At 36.4% G+C, this 16280-nt stretch overlaps 1 protein-coding gene across 2 annotated transcripts in view; it reads right to left on the bottom strand.

The window, feature by feature from the left end:
- Positions 1 to 16280, bottom strand: part of qin (tudor domain-containing protein qin) — a 613696-nt gene that overhangs the window by 41403 nt on the left and 556013 nt on the right. For both annotated transcript variants that reach the window (XM_081728961.1, XM_081728962.1), the window contains 3 exons: positions 8906 to 9057; positions 6850 to 6993; positions 2432 to 2548 (listed from right to left, as the gene is read on the bottom strand). In XM_081728961.1, the coding sequence (XP_081585087.1) occupies positions 2432 to 2548; positions 6850 to 6993; positions 8906 to 9057 (413 nt within the window). The remainder of the gene's footprint in view (positions 1 to 2431; positions 2549 to 6849; positions 6994 to 8905; positions 9058 to 16280) is intronic.

The following is a 16280-nucleotide window of genomic DNA, read 5'->3' as shown; positions in this document are numbered from 1 at the left end:
CATTTAATGAATGTGAACCACAAACATCATCAAATCATTGCACTTTTATTGTTTCCAGTGTTGCTAACTGTGACATCAGAGTTAACGAAACTTCGCTTCAAAAGGATATAGTTAATTCACGAAGCACTGGTCGAGAATGGTATTTGGTGTGTTAGCGATACTTTTTTTTTTTTTTTTTCGGAAAGCGGCTAACTAGGTCTTACCAAACGTGAAAAAAGAACTTTAGGATTCGAACCGGAAGTGCTCGAAAAAAATTCGCAAACTTCGACTTTTCAGATAAACTGACGTTCATTTATTAATTTATGTAGAAAAAGATACGCATGCGCAAACCAAACTATAATGAAATATAGTTTATTTATATCCCTATGTACATACCACAACAAGAATTATAGCTCTACCTGTCTCCATAGCCGAATGGTGAGGCTCCGAAGTTGACCATTTTCCATGTCTTCTACAATTCATAAATTGTACTCCCCGCCTTTGATGGCCCATTACTTGGCGGGAAATTTTTTTTTCGAAAAAAAGTCTCTTAAAAACATGTCTAGTTACTATAAAAAAATTTCAACAACATCCGAGATTGTGATGGTACATGCTCTGCCTGGATTGAAATGGAAGGCACCTATATATCTCCTTCCTTCTTCTCCCCCAATTTGCGGTGCTGAATTTGGACGTAAACGGGATCGGAAGTGTCACTGTTCATCTCAGGGACCTTGAAAACTATGGATTCGACTCTAATATTGGTCATTTTTGATCATTTTATGTATTTCCTCTACTAAGTAGGAAAATTGTATCGAGATTGTCGGGTAGTTATATATCTCTCCCCTAGGTTTTACCGTCAAGGTGAAATTATAAAAACTTTCCAGTCTCAAACCTCATCTATGATTGAAAATTTGATTGAGATCGGTCACGTCATTCAGGAGTTATTAAGTCTCAAACCTAGTCACTTTTTTTTTTTTATTTATATTAGTTTTTATGTCTCCCCCTCCACTCCCTCCCCTACGTTATTCCGTCAAAGTGAAATCATAAAATTTATCCCAGTCCCGAACCTCATCTATGTTGAAAATTTGATCGAGGTTGATCGAGTAGTTCAAGAGTTATTAAGTTTTATTTTTTTTCTAGCTCCCCGCCCCTAATTTCTACCGTCGAAGTGAATAGCTAAAACCACTCCCAGGCCAGAATCGCATCTATGTTAAAAATTTGATCGAGATTGGTCGGGCGGTACAGGAGATTAAGTCACAAACATAGTCACTTTCAATTTTATAATATAGATTAACTCCTACCATCACCATACATACAGAAAATATTTTTATAGGATCTAGAGAAGTAGGTGTGATCAAACAATCCGGTAAACAAAGAATAAAGTAATAAACTTACATGGAATATGATTTAATCTTCTTCAAAGTACTGTCCTTAGCTAGCAATGCACTTATTCCAACGTTGAATTCATGGTTCGTTACATTTCTGGAAGGGCGTTCAGCTGCTCTGTCGTGGCCCCCTCAAAGTCAGGAATGTCGTCAAAACGTTTTCCTTTAAGCAAGGTTTTAATTTTGGGGAAGAACCAAAGTCGCATGGTACTAAATCTGGGAAATAAAGCGGATGTGGACAGATAGAAACACTTTTTCCGGCCAAAACTTTGCGGATCAAAAATAAGATGTAGCACGGCGCGGTTTCGTGGTGAAGAAGGAAGTCATATGCCCATTTAATCGGCGGTTAAAATGTTTTTTACGGACCTATAATTCTTCGGAAAGCTCTCGAATAGTCATTCGCTTGTTTGAACAAATAATTTGTGTCACTTTTTGCACGTTTTCATCTGTTTTGGACGTCAAAGGACGTCTCAATTGTTGCTCGTTTTCAGCCAACTCTTTTTCGCTTTTCAATTGCTCATAGCACTTTTAAACAGTCTTCAATACCACCGCTTCATCGCCATACATTGATTTTGACATTTCGTATGCTTTTTTGGTACTTTTTTGCAGCTTTGAACAAAACTTAACGTTGGCGCTCGACATGCCCTCTTTAACACGTCCTCACTTCTTCTGGAAGCTAACTAACATGTCACAACTTGTTCAAACTTGACAAGGATTGAACCAAAGGTTTAGGTTACCGAGTTTACTAGTTGTAATGGATGTAAGATCTATACATGGCATTGTGCAACAATATTCACCGTATTTTTTAAAATCACATCTTGTAATTGCATAGCTCACAGAGACGAATATGTTAATATAAAAGTATTACAGCTGAGAAATGCTTTGTACGTCAAGACTGGTGCCATTTATTTTCACGTAAAACTGCAGTCGTCTGTTTTCGTATTTCTTCGACAACATATAACAAAATTTTTTGCAATAGTATTTAAATCAAAGATATTAAAAAGCAAAGAATATAATTAGCGTATCATCTTCTAGCTTAATTTCAAAGCACCAAATCATACACTCACCTGTGGAACCGCATCATCTGTTCCTGGTTGTATCACCTGGACTTTGCATTGTTTCTCAACAATTGTTGAGTGAACGAAATCCAAGACTTTAACTTCCCATTTGCCATTTTCAGTGTTCTGTAATAATAACAATAAATTGAACAAACAGCATATGTGATGATAATGATACAATGAAAGATCAGCAATAAATGAGAAAAAAGTAACAATAAATAGAAAATAAAAGTCCAAGTAGTCTGTAATTTTATTTTAACATTCTTGATCACACCCACTATATACCTTTCTATGACGATGAAACTTTTCTCCACACAATTAATGACACTTTACAACGCTCAGATTCCTCATGCACATGTTCCAGAAAATATAGTGTATCGTAACAATACATTCGACCACAGCTTGTGCATAAATGTTTTAAAAATTGTTTAGATAAATGTTTTAAATACATTCCTGAAACTTCTTCACGTCTCTCAAACAAGAGATGGAAGACATTCAGATCACTATTTCGTCTAAGAACCGCTTTCTGGACTTCTATAGCTATTTATCTTGCTATATTCATTACATTTCACATACATTTATCTTTAGATTTCAACTAAAAGAAGCCCAGCCATGATTTTCACACTAAAACCCAATCTTATCTAGCCAATCACGGTTCACTTGAGGGCCTATCTCACGCCATCATTTTGCAACATACTCCAAAAATCAAACCATCTAAATTCTATCTTCTACGTAAAATCATTTCATCCCACCAGACATCAACCACACAAACCACTTCCTAACTATTATCCGCTTCATCGTCGAATCCACCTGAAACCACCCTAGCCAGTGCACATGTAATTTCTTATACTGTACACCAATATTCTGCTTAGTCTTGGCCTCAGCGCTCTTCAAAAATTTCTAAATACATTCCCGAAACCTAAAACGCCTAACACAACAAACTTGATTTGACTTAATCATAAGCAACTTCATTTTCAAATTAAATACTATTCTTAAGTTAAGAAAGGAAGAAAGAAAGAAAAAAAAACTGCGATGGGAATTCGCGTTCCCTCCTTTTTAGTGCCTGAAACAAGAAATTATCCGCTCGTTACTACTCCAATCTTTACTCTGACTTCGATTCATACAAAAAATATGGACTCACGATCAACAACATTGAAATTGGTCCTACAGTCCCTAAAAAGCAACAAATGGCCAGCTAATTCCATCCGGTCCTTCTCCGTTACCTTCGCTGATGTGGTGACAGGATTTTGAACGGACGTTTTGAGACTGACGTATGCACTAAACCTTACGTAGTTTCACTACTTCTAAAGCTCCAACCCTCACCATATCAATCATTTGTGGGGCCTGAAACATATTCTCCACTCTCTACCATTTCATTCTTTTCTCTGGCTTCGATTCTCAGAAAAAAATATGTTTTCATGGTCAACCAGCATTAGAATTATTCCTACAGAATAAAGATTGGAATATGATTAATTTACTTCTATTTCAATATTTCTTGCTATATGTCCAGCCATTCGGAGAAACGGTGTATGTTTCACTACATCATCCGTCAACAACTATCTCAAGATCATAATCTCATCAGCATTCTCCAATCTGATATACTTCCAACTTTATCTGCAAATGATTTAGTCGTGCAGAAAAAATCAAAAACTTTAAAATTGTCTATTCCCAATTTTACTCACGGAGAAATATTCCAGCCATTTTCTACAGAATCTGATCCTATACTCAATACTGTATGGAACTTAAGTATAGTCCATATTTACTACTTCAGTTAATATGAACTATGTTTAAATTTTCTACAACCTTTTCCGAAACACGGAAGTTTTGTCGACCTCTCCTTCAACTCAGTTTTTATATCCTCGTTAAAAGAACTGTCTTCTTAAAATAACCGCACTTCCACCGGAAAAACTCAAGAGGTTGATTCAGTTACATTGAGCCGAAGTCAATGTGCAATTGTGCAGCGCATGCGCAACCCTTCGCCGTGAGATCATCACGAGGCAAGCAACAGTATCTCGTTAGTCACATAGTACAGTAGTGTGGTCGAGATGTTCAGTTCACGGCGTCGCACAGTGGGGCGAAAACGCAAAAAGCTGGCCAAAATATGATAACTATATTCAAATTGAATGAAATTTAGCATTAAGGGGTTATTGAGGTTGCTGATTACGATTCTGCAACTAACGTTAAAAAAACAAAATGGCGGAATAAAATTTACAAAAGTCGAAAAAGTCGTAGAAATGTTCTCAAAAGTGGCGATAAAGGGGTTATTGAGGTTGCTGATTACGATTCTGCAACTAAAGTTGAAAAAAATAAAATGGCGGATCAAAAATGGCGGAATAACAAGAATGTCAACATACTTCGTAATTTTCACAATGTATCTTTAACAAAATTCACTTTTTTCACATATTTTGATGAACAATTACTTGTTACTTACGTTCTTATTTATTAGAAATGTATTATTACTTAAATGACACAAATTATTGGTATTTGATTCGGTTATGATAACTGCAACGGCTTGTAACTATAACATTAATGAGCAATAATTAACATCAACATGCTTCGTAATTGGCACGTTTTGGCAGCTAAGTTTTTGTCGACAGCATTAATTGTCAGACTACCATTCTACAAAATATGAACGTGGTGCACGAGGGTGCACATAATGTTTTCAACGCTTTAAGTTAATAAAATATATAAACAATGTGAAAATTTTGCCTGACTTGCGATTCAAATTATAAATTATTACATCATTATTATTAATTTTTCACTTCATACACTTATTCTACTTACCAGTACGATATAGGAAAACTTTACAGATTTAAAAACTATGAAAGCGTTCGAAAGTTACAACCGTTTAAACGGACGCGTCACAATTCTTATATTGTTCTCTGCGTATTGCACCTGCTGAAGGGTCTACTTAAGAGTGGCTCAGGTAGTCGGAATAAAGTAAAAACCCTATTCTATTTATGGATTTGGGCCCTTCTAACATCACTCTAGCCAACTACATAAAAAAATTCCTATATTACTAACTTTCGTTTTTTTCCTTTTGGCCAGCTTTTTGCGTTTTCGCCCCACTGTGCGTCGTAGAAATGTGACAAGTGCGTGATATTCGTGTAGGTCGTGCAACTATGAATCGTATTATACGGAAATATGCAGCACAGAGTACTGGTCCCAAAACACCGACATAGGCTGCTAGAACGGTTTCCCAAAAGAGCTCACGATTGTGGTCGGTTTATCGTACAGGGGCAAACTGCATGTCCAAAAGTGGAGCAAAACTTAAAAATCAATGCTGTGTACTACATTATGAAATCCCACCACTGTTCGATCAAGACGTAAACCAGGTTGAACTGTACCACGACACGACATCCAGCCACACGGTGAAAACTTCACTAAAATTCCATCGCCGTATGGAACAGGAAACTGGAATTCCCTTCTTTGACATTCCTGTCAAGAGTCCAGATACCAGCCCAATGGGCTATTGCTTTCGAACTCCTCAAGCGGCGGCTGTCCCATTGTCAAGTCTGCACCGTCACCGGCCTGTGGAGAGCCTGTAAAGAGGAGTGGGATGCAAGACCCACGGTCCAGATGCAACGCAGTTCCATGCAATTAAAACTCTGATGCCAGGCAATAGTAGAGGTGGCCTGCAGATTGAACACAACCGGTGATGGAAACACAGTATTTCCTAGATATATGCCACGTTCAAATTCGGCTCAATGTAAGTAAATCTATCTCTGTATATGTGTCTTACAAAGCCGAATGCTTCAGAGATGGTTCGCTTGAAAAAACATGCTGCCCAGAACACATACAAAAGGAATCGGATTAGAACGTATTGCGTTTATTTGCTTATGAAATAAACATTCTACTATAGATTTATCGTGTGTATAACATGCCACTGCAACATTATTTTGTTACTACGGAAAAAAAATACGTACCGTTTCAAAACGCTAGGTTAAAACAATACTTGAGGCCCATTTATTTTCTCCGATATTATAACAGTACACCAAACTGATTCTGATAATTTATATTTTACCATGTTACCAAAGCGACATCGTTTCATTTCAACCCTATCTTCTTTAGCAAACCCATCAAAATCTAAGTTCACGCGATAATTATTTTCTCGATCAATAAATATACATACATTTCCTCGTCTTTTCCTGTAATGAAACTTTAACTAATTACCCTAAATAAAACAACAGCACTTCTTGTGCCCCTTACTTCTCCTAAATCCATTTTTTTCTTCTAAATACCATTCGCTCTTTGCAACCCTCTGGTTAAAATTCGAAGCATATTGTTTTCGACATATGATGTTGGAAGAATAGTTCTTTAGTCTTACATTCTATTTCTTGCTCCATGATATTACTATTGTATGCAAGCATGTCATATATGTTAAGAATCAGACAATTCTTTCTCTCATTTTAACACGGGATACTTACCGGTACTATACCATACAAAGCGTATCTATGAGTCTGGATTGGATATCCTATCATACAAACGTTCTTTCTTAGTTCTGTAGCGTTACATAATTCCACGTTCCCGTAATCAACAAAGTACACTTTTACCTTGTTGTTGGGTAATACCTACGAAAAGATAAAAATTCGTTAGTTGACACTACACATAACATACAAAAAATAATTTGTTATAGCAATAAATGGATATTGAACATCATACTTTGACTGACATTATTCTTTAAAATCATCGTTTCTCAAACTTTTTTCCCTCTCCAAATAGGAAACACTTTTGTTATCAAAATGTTCCACAGAGCATTCTACTCTTGTCTCCTTTTAAGCATATGTTAATACCAGTATATATACATTTTAAAAATAGTATTATTTAAAATTTTATTAGTATTAACAGAACAAAATGGATATTAGTTTTTTCTCATACTTGAATGCTATTAAGAATATTTTATTTTAATATGTCTACACAATCTATTAGAATTTGTATAATCTTTACCTTATTAAATCGTAGCCTCTATATACTTGTCTGAGATTCTCAACTATAGTGTATATCGCGTAACTCAGTTAAAATTTTAATTTCCTGTCTTTTATGGACTAATGTACGAGGACTGCAAGAGAATGCCTCACGATGCTTTACAATACTAGAAGTTTATCATTTGTTTTTTTAAGATGATCTAACTCTGATAATATCCTTCACTTGAAGTTATGATACCAAATTCATGTCTACTATACCTAAGTAGTAAAATTTGTAATATTGCAGCTAATGAACGGCAAGATTATTATTATTATTATTATTATTATTATTATTATTATATACTCTGTCATTACTAGCAAGCCACTCGTAACAAGATTAGTTTCCCTGCATTAAAATCCTCCACTAATTTCGCAGCGAATGCCCGATTTATAACACAAGTCACATCTGGTTCCTTTACATAGGATAAACTGTAATAAGAGGTATATTTATCCTATTTTATTAGCTTTAAACTTTAAATATAAAGAATATTTTATAAACTTTATGTGAGTCACTACATAAATTATTTTAAAGCCCTATATTTCTTATTTATTTAAAGCTTAAATAAGATAAAACTTAAAGGTTCTCAAGGAAGAAGGAAATACTAATTCTCAACTGATGTTTTTGGCAGGAAATAAGATCCTTTGGGAAAGGTTCATGGCGACAAACCTTTGAGTTTCTTAAATCATCCAATTCTAGTATGATTAAAATAACTAGCAAATAATAAGGAGGGAATCTAGTAAATTACCAAGTATCTATTAAAGAACTGGGAAGGAATTTGTTTCAGATATATGCTGTGCAAACTCTTTGCTCAAGTGTTTCGACACGGTGGTTTCGTGCAAACGTTAGTAATTATTAATTCTGCTTTCATTATTAAAAAATCAACCAGTGACATCTCTTCATTAAACGGTAAACAAATGGATTTCATAAACGTGCAGGTGAGTAATTTAAGTATGTGTTCCTTATTTTGTTTAAGTATTTGAAAACAATATCTTGAATTCGGAAATAAAACAAAAGTTAATAACAGTTCTGGTTTAAAACTTTTCATATCATAATTAATACATTTACACTTCCTTCTATTTTAGTACTATGGATCAAATACAATTCTAATATCCCTCACTTGAAGTTATGATAGCGATTGTAATAATTACCTTTTTCCTTTTTTTATTACAATCGCTATTGTATTGTAAGTAACGAATATATTTAATCCGGTTTCTTAATTAAAAGCTCTTTCGAGGCTATGTGGATAGCGTACGCACCTTAGGCGTGGGAGTCCTGGGTTCGATTCCCAGTAGGAGTTCACGTACTTCTGATCCCACGTTCAGGTGTAGGTCTATTTTCATATAGCCTCGCTACTGAACGGAACTCTTAACTCGTTTCCAATCTAATCCATGTGTAGGGTTGGAATTGTGGATTTCTATTAAAGAAAGTCTAATAAAATGAATACCAATTACATTTACGCTATACATAAAATGAGAACAATCTTCATTATGACTAAATAAATCTGCTAATTTATACTACCTCAATAACTTTTCCTCTGTACCAATTCTTGTCAGCATGATACTGTGCAATGCATATTTGACCAGGAAACCAATAATGATCTTGTGGTTTTGGAGTTGAATCTCTGTACCTGGATACAAGTCCTCTAGTAATCGTTTTCAAGGTGTGAGCTTCTGTTTAAAACGAAAACATAAAGGAGTATTAATTCCTGTTCTTAATGCAGTTTTCGATTTACATTAATTTAACGCTGCCTTATGGACAGATAAAAATCTATTTTTTTAAAAAATGATTATGTAAATAACCTCTTCAGAAGGTAACTATATATATATATATATAGGGTGGTCCAATTTTTTTTTTCGCTCAAGCGACACGAAGTTGTGCCATAAGATGCATATAATTATGTCGTATACGAGACATATTGGAGGTTTAAAAATTCAATCCTTATAAAGTAAATTGTACTTTTTACCCTACAAAATGAATTATTTATTATTATTACTAAACTTGCAAACAGCTATTACCAAAATTACCATTTATTGATCTCAAAATAAGTGAGATACCTCTAAATATGCAGTTGCTGTTCATTTTAAACAGAAAAAATAAGGTTATTAACGAAGTTGGTAATTTTTCAAAGTGCTCTTTCGAGCGTCTGAAACACGCTTTCTGTTTCAACAACCTGAATTAGGCTCTGCATTTCACTTTCTTTCTTTGTGATTGACTCATTGAAATTGGACATAAGGTCTACTGAACGTTCAGCAGCATCGTTGACAACCTTAAGTGACTTGACGATTCGTTTCTCCTTTTGGAATTTGTCCGAGTTACTCCAGTGCTCGGGATCACATTGGAACATGAAATTGATGTCAACTCGAAGAGAACGTAAAGCGCAAAGAGAGGCTGAATAAATCAAATCATGAAAATTCTTTGTTTCTAAGCCGTGGCAGTCTGTGAGTTTTATGCCTCTTGAACTCCAATTTTCTTCACAAGCCCTAAGACGATTTATAATATTCCACTTGTCCTCGAAAGATAACTTCTCAGAGAGCAGTGAGAGTGGAACTAACTCTCCTTCAAGATACCACAAGTGAGTTTGAAACTTGTTCATTGCAGATTCAGACACAGATTTATTCACTATGGCGTATTGTTTGATCTGCTTGAACAGATCTAAGTCGTTGACGGGGGCATCACATATTTTGGGACACGAAATCCATGCTTTCACGTATATGAGACTTGCAAATAAACACATTTCCCGCAGATTTTTTTTCCTCTTTGACTGTAAGCTTAAACATTTCGCGGAAAATTTATATCCCGAAGCAGCATATTACCTTTCCCATCCAACGAGCCACATGGTAAGCACCTGGCGACTTGAAACGGTACTCCTTTGGAAATTTACCAAGTATCAACAGACAAAGCGCTATCATTCCTTTATAGTCATCACAGGGAACATAGTTATTATCTTCCTTATGTACAAGACAATTTTGTAGAAACATAACAACTTCATTTTTCAGTGTTCGCACATATGGCATGGAAAGGCGTTCGTTTTCCAGCGCCTTAAAATTATAATGCTTAAGGTTTGGTCAAAACTCTTGGAAACGTTGAAACAGTGGAATATTTGGACCTCTAGTATGTTCTCCAAAATTGTGGGAGGTGCATAATTAATTAGATGAAATCTATCCATATTTTAGACGATACCGATCATAAATATACCTCCGTTTCTCTTCCAGTCGTGGACTTATATGTCTTATATTTATGCCTACACTAGAAACGCCATTTCAGGCACGTAGCCAAGGGGGAGAAGGTATAGACCCCCCTTCGAAACCAAAAAATGGAAAAATTAAGGAAGGATTAAACAAAAAGAAACGAGAAAAAGAGGAATCAGCGTTAAAAATAAAAGGCTACAGCATCCGTTTGGTTACTCTTTCTTATGAGCAGCTTTGTGTGTAGGAAACGGGGAGTGTAAGTTAAAAATGGATATTGTTGTAACGGGGTTATTTCATGTCACGGACCCCTACTCCCCTATTACGAAATTCTGGCCACTTTAAATGTTGTTTTTGGATGAAATTCACAAGCATTGCACAAAACAACGAAAAGGTCCATCATCGCTTAAATGCGAATACGTTCAGTATTTCAAATAACAGGTACGGTATGGAGCATAATTGAAGGCTTTGAGCATCCTCTAAATATTTTTTTACTGCGATGAAATTTTTCATTCAGTATATTTAGACCACATGGATCAAAATTAGCAACTATGCGTTTAGATCAGAGATCTTTTTTTCTTTACCATTCTATGCTGGACCACCCTAATATTATATATATATATATATATATATATATATATATATATATATATATATATATATATATATATAGGGTATCCACTATGAGCCTAAAACATTTTGAAAGTCTATACAGTTTCATTTCAGATTGTACAGCTGTGATTCGTTAAGGAGCACAAGCAGCAACTCACAAAGTTCATGTGCTAACGTTTTAGTGCGCGCAATAGTCGTAGTGGTGCTGCAACAATCGACTGTTTGAAAATGGAGACTGTAAAGGAGCGTACAGGTGGTGTGGTGGTACGCTGAAACAAAATCAGTTATTCAAGTGCAACGAAACTTTTGTCGTGTGTGTACAACAAGGGCCCTCCGTTATTCAAAACTATAAAGAAATAGTGTGATTAGTTTCTGACTACCGGCAATGTTATAAAAGGACACGGTGGTAATAAACTTAGATTCAAAGATCAGATTGTAGAAAATGTGCGTAGGTCATTCGAGAAAAGTCTACAGAAGACAGTTAGACAAGCAGTGAGAGAACTTGCTATGAAACGTTCGTCAGTTCACAAAGTGCTCCACCATCGACTGCACTTGTACGCATACAAGGTACAACTTGTACAAGAACTCAAGTTTGATGACCCACCAAAGCGAGAAGTGTTTGCATGCACTATGCTAGATCGCATTGCTGAGGATGAGATATTTTTATCGCGTGTGATGTTTTCGGATGAGGCTACCTTTCATATTTCATGCAAAGTGAATCACCACAATGTGTATTTGAGGTACAGAAAATCCCCATATAGTGGGGGGTATTGTGTAATCCCGTGTGCATTTCTTGTTAAAATTGAACTAATACTTGAATTTTATTCTCTCGGTAATGCTTTGAAATTCTGGCACAGTTGTCATTTTTTTTGTTCATCCGAATCCAATATGGCGGCTATCAAAGATGGCCGCCTTCGCGAATGCACAACGCTGTCTTTAAAAGCCTATATCTCCCAAACTAATTGACCAATCTTCATGCAACAAAAACCAAACGACGTCTGAAATAATCAATTTTTAAAAATTGACAAGAATTATTACTTATCAATGCAATTATTAACGTGCGAAATAATTTTATTTCCAATTTTTCACATTTTATGATGTGTTTTCTTTATATATTTTTAAATAACAAGTAAACGGCAAATAATTGAGAACAACGTTGTTTACCTTTTAAAAGAGTAATAAATTGTCTTTAAATTGACATGTATATCATTCAGTTTGGTTAAGAAACAACGAAATTCTAACAAATTTATATTTCCTTTTTTTGCTTGATTTTCCCACATGAATAGAGGGGGCCAAGAGTAATAAAATAACCAAAGAGTCACTTTGCTGAAATCTTTCCAGCTGGATGTGTTGATATTATGATACGATGAAAGAGGAATTGAAGTGGTCCCAGTCTGACAGGTTCGCCGAATTCAATATGGCAGCCATAGCGAAAATATTGCTCTCGCTTAAACCCAGTAAGCACCTATTACATTGATCCGTGGATGATATTTCTGATGAGCGAAAATTGGTACTCTAGTTATTGCTTTTACCTCTGACAACCGAATTCAGAGCGTGCAAGCAAGCACATGTAAATAAATTATCCTCTATTCCTATGTCCTGCTCATGTTTTCTTTTGGTATTAATTCAATCATGTTAAATATTGTAAAACACAATTTTATTTGTTTAACAGACTTCATAATAATAATAATAATTCAACATCTTTAATAAAACTTAAGAAGAACATTTAATGAGCGGTGAAAATAGTTTTCTCAGACAACACAAACATTTGAAAAATTTTGTGAACGCAAAAATACATATTTAAATTGTATACTATAATTATATTTTGCAAAGATAACGCTGAAAAAGAAAGTATTTTGGACAGTGTTATACAGCAGCTGTTATGCGCAATATGGTAACATGCAATATCAGGAATAAGCACCATTTGTTGTTTCCAAAAAGAAAAAAAAAAGTTTGCGCACGTAAAATATCTCTGTTGGTATATGCAACAGTCCTCTATCTAATTTCAATGTCCTCTATTTTCTTATAATTAACTCCAATTCCATAGTTCTCCAATGTATTTATGAGCTGTTTGCTTCTTGTTTTATGATGAATGAGTAGCGGAAGCCCAATGGTTAATGGTGTATCAGCTTGTTGTTGGAAATTACTATCGTCATGTTTTGGATGATAGTTAATTTGACGATCAGATCTACAGCTAGCGACAACCAATTGGCATAAGTTGTTCACTGCTTTATTAACTTCTTCAGCTCGTCGTGTTGTCTGACTCTCTGACTTACAGCCTTGTATCAGACAAAGCATGAACTGTTGGAGGATTGGCGGAGAGCTATATCCGTCAAAAGATCCATCAAATTTCCAGTGTTCACTGGCAAGAATTTCGTCACAAATTATTTGTGATGCTTTGAGTACTGCAGTTGTGTCAGCATGAGAAATGTTTTCGAAGCTATGAACGGCCTTTTCAATTGTGTTGGAAGCGCAGAGATTCTCAGGAGCGTTCATTTGTGGTGGACGGACAAAGTTCACATTTGGTAACTACTGCTGTATTTGTGATTTCAAATGACGCTTATAGTTGCCATCAACTATCTTTCCACTTTTCTCAGAGAGAAGATTAAGATAAGTTATATTGACATCCCACATACTTATTGTAGCATCTTTATCCCGATAAAATGTGCATTGCAAGATATTTAGTAATTCGATGTCAGCCAAAACGTCTGCCGAAAATGTTAACAATCCAGTTTAATGTGGTTCTGATAAAGATTTTCTTCTTTCAGCATATACCAAGCATTTTAAGTGGTATTTCATGTCATATGCAATCGCGTCCTCGGGTTCGTTCAACAAGGCGAGAAGGCGGCACTTCAATTCATCAGAACTATTTTCAACAACGTTCTTAATTTTTTGCCCCATGGACAACGTCTGCACTAAATGAAGTTCACCCTCAGCCTCTTGACAAAATATGCATTTGTTTTGTCAAATGGAAAGGTAGAAGACTTTGTTGAACTTGGAGCATTCACTGTTAATTTCTTTGGACGTCCTCTTTTTTCGCAACCGTAGGCACTATGGATCCATGTTTTTAAAGTCTCCTCATATCTCCGCTTCGATTTATCATAGTGTCCTTTGTGAAATAAATAGAGTAACAGACTTTGTGGAAGAATGCTGCCTTTTCCTGTAGATGCTCAGGAGATAACGGTTTAAGACGAGATGCGACCGCTGAATACTGAAGATCACCAAATTTACTTCTGTCCACTGCAATTGTTATTAGCCTTTCTAGTGATTCAAGAGATGGATTTCGAGTTACGTCTCCTCTTTTCAGATCCTGGCACACGATACAGAGATTATAATCAAGTTCTTTCGGATTTGGTGACTCCATCTTGTAAGTTAATTACACAGTTTCATTTCTGAAAATACACGAAAGAATTGGGGAAACACTTTAGAAACGAAGAGTAAATCACAAGAGGACTAAAGGTAATATAAAGAAAGTGATAAGATACAATACTTACTTTGCAATTGAAATTCGGCAAGTAACCGCACAGTTTTCCCTGCTAACTGTGAGTAGTTCCACTTTCCGCCGTACTTATATACTTTGTCCGAGTACTAGAAAGTTCCAGAAACTACCATTGAATTCTAATGGAACGTTCTAAAATGTTCTTGAATTTTCGGGCAAGTTCTAGAAGGTTCTATAATGTTAGAAAAAGTACAGAAAGTTCTAGAACGTTTTAATAAAATGTCATGGAAGCCTCTAGAGCATCCTAGAACTTTTCATTAGAATTTTATGGCTATTTCTGGAACTTTCTAGAAGTTTTGCATAAATCGTGATATACTTGAGGTGCGCTAATAGCGGTGTCTGTCAGGGTATAGCATGCGACATGTCCAACTATAAGGGGCATTCAAATAAAACCCTGTCACTAGTGTAAAGTAACGGTAACGATTGTATTAACTCAAAAATGTAGTTATACTCACACATGTAGTGATACACAGTACATATACTCAAAAATATCCGCCAAAACTGTTGGCACATTTATCCCATTGCAACACTAGCCGGTCGATTCCATCCTTGAAGAAGCTAGTAGACTGCTGTTGGATCCAGGCCTGGACCCAGTCACACACTTCGTCGTCCGTTGCGAATCGATGTCCGCGAATAGCTTGTTTTAGAGGTCCAAACATATAAAAATCACACGGTGAAAGGTCGGGACTGTACGGTGGATGTTCCAGCGTTTCCCACCGAAACTACTGCAATGTCGTCTTCACCGCATTGGTCGTGTGTGGGCAGGCGTTATCATGCAGGAGGATAACGTCATTAGACAACATGCCTGGGCGTTTCGACTTGATGGCTCGTCTAAGGTTCTGTAAAGTGGCTTGATAACGCTGGGCATTGGTGGTACCCCGTTCCAGGAACTCGACAAGCAGTGGGCCCTAGTGGTCAAAAAAGGACATCATGACCTTACCAGAACTCGTGTGCACAGCCTTTGATTTCTTTGGAGGTGGTGAAGTCGCATGTTTCCACTGCTTGCTCTGACGCTTGCTTTCCGGTTCAAAATGGTGACACCATGTTTCGTCTCCTGTGACAATACGCGACAGAAAGCCGTATTCCTCCTCATGATAACGTTGCAGATGACTCAAAGAAAGAGCCATTCGAGTATTGCGCTGTTCGGTGGTCAGTTGGTGGGGAACACACTGCGCACAAATTTTTCGAAAGTTCAAGTATTGATGCATTACGGTGGGGGCGGTGCCCACGCTAATACCCAGTAACCGATGGATCTCGTCCATGGTGATTCTGCGGTTGTCCAAGACTAAAGCATTCACTTCTGCAATCATTTCCGGTGTGATGATGACACGATGAGCTTGTCCAGGACGAGCATCGTCTTCCAGTGACTCGCGCCCATCAAGGAATCTTTTGCGCCATTCAACAACACTTGCTCGACTCAGACTGTACTCACCATACACAGCCTTCATCCGTCGATACATTTCACGGCTTCCGACTCCCTCCGCCGCTAAAAATCGAATCACTCCTCGTTGCTCCTGCTTAAACGCCTGTATGTTCGGTAGTACACGATAACTTGTGTGACTACCTTCTCTTCGGCGTCAAACCACACTGCCTCTTT

This window comes from Thermobia domestica, chromosome 10, assembly GCF_964235325.1.
Source record: "Thermobia domestica chromosome 10, izTheDome1.hap1.1, whole genome shotgun sequence".
Taxonomy (NCBI): domain Eukaryota; kingdom Metazoa; phylum Arthropoda; class Insecta; order Zygentoma; family Lepismatidae; genus Thermobia; species Thermobia domestica.
The sequence above is the reverse complement of the archived record's forward strand: the minus strand, read 5'-3'. Positions and strand labels throughout refer to the sequence as shown.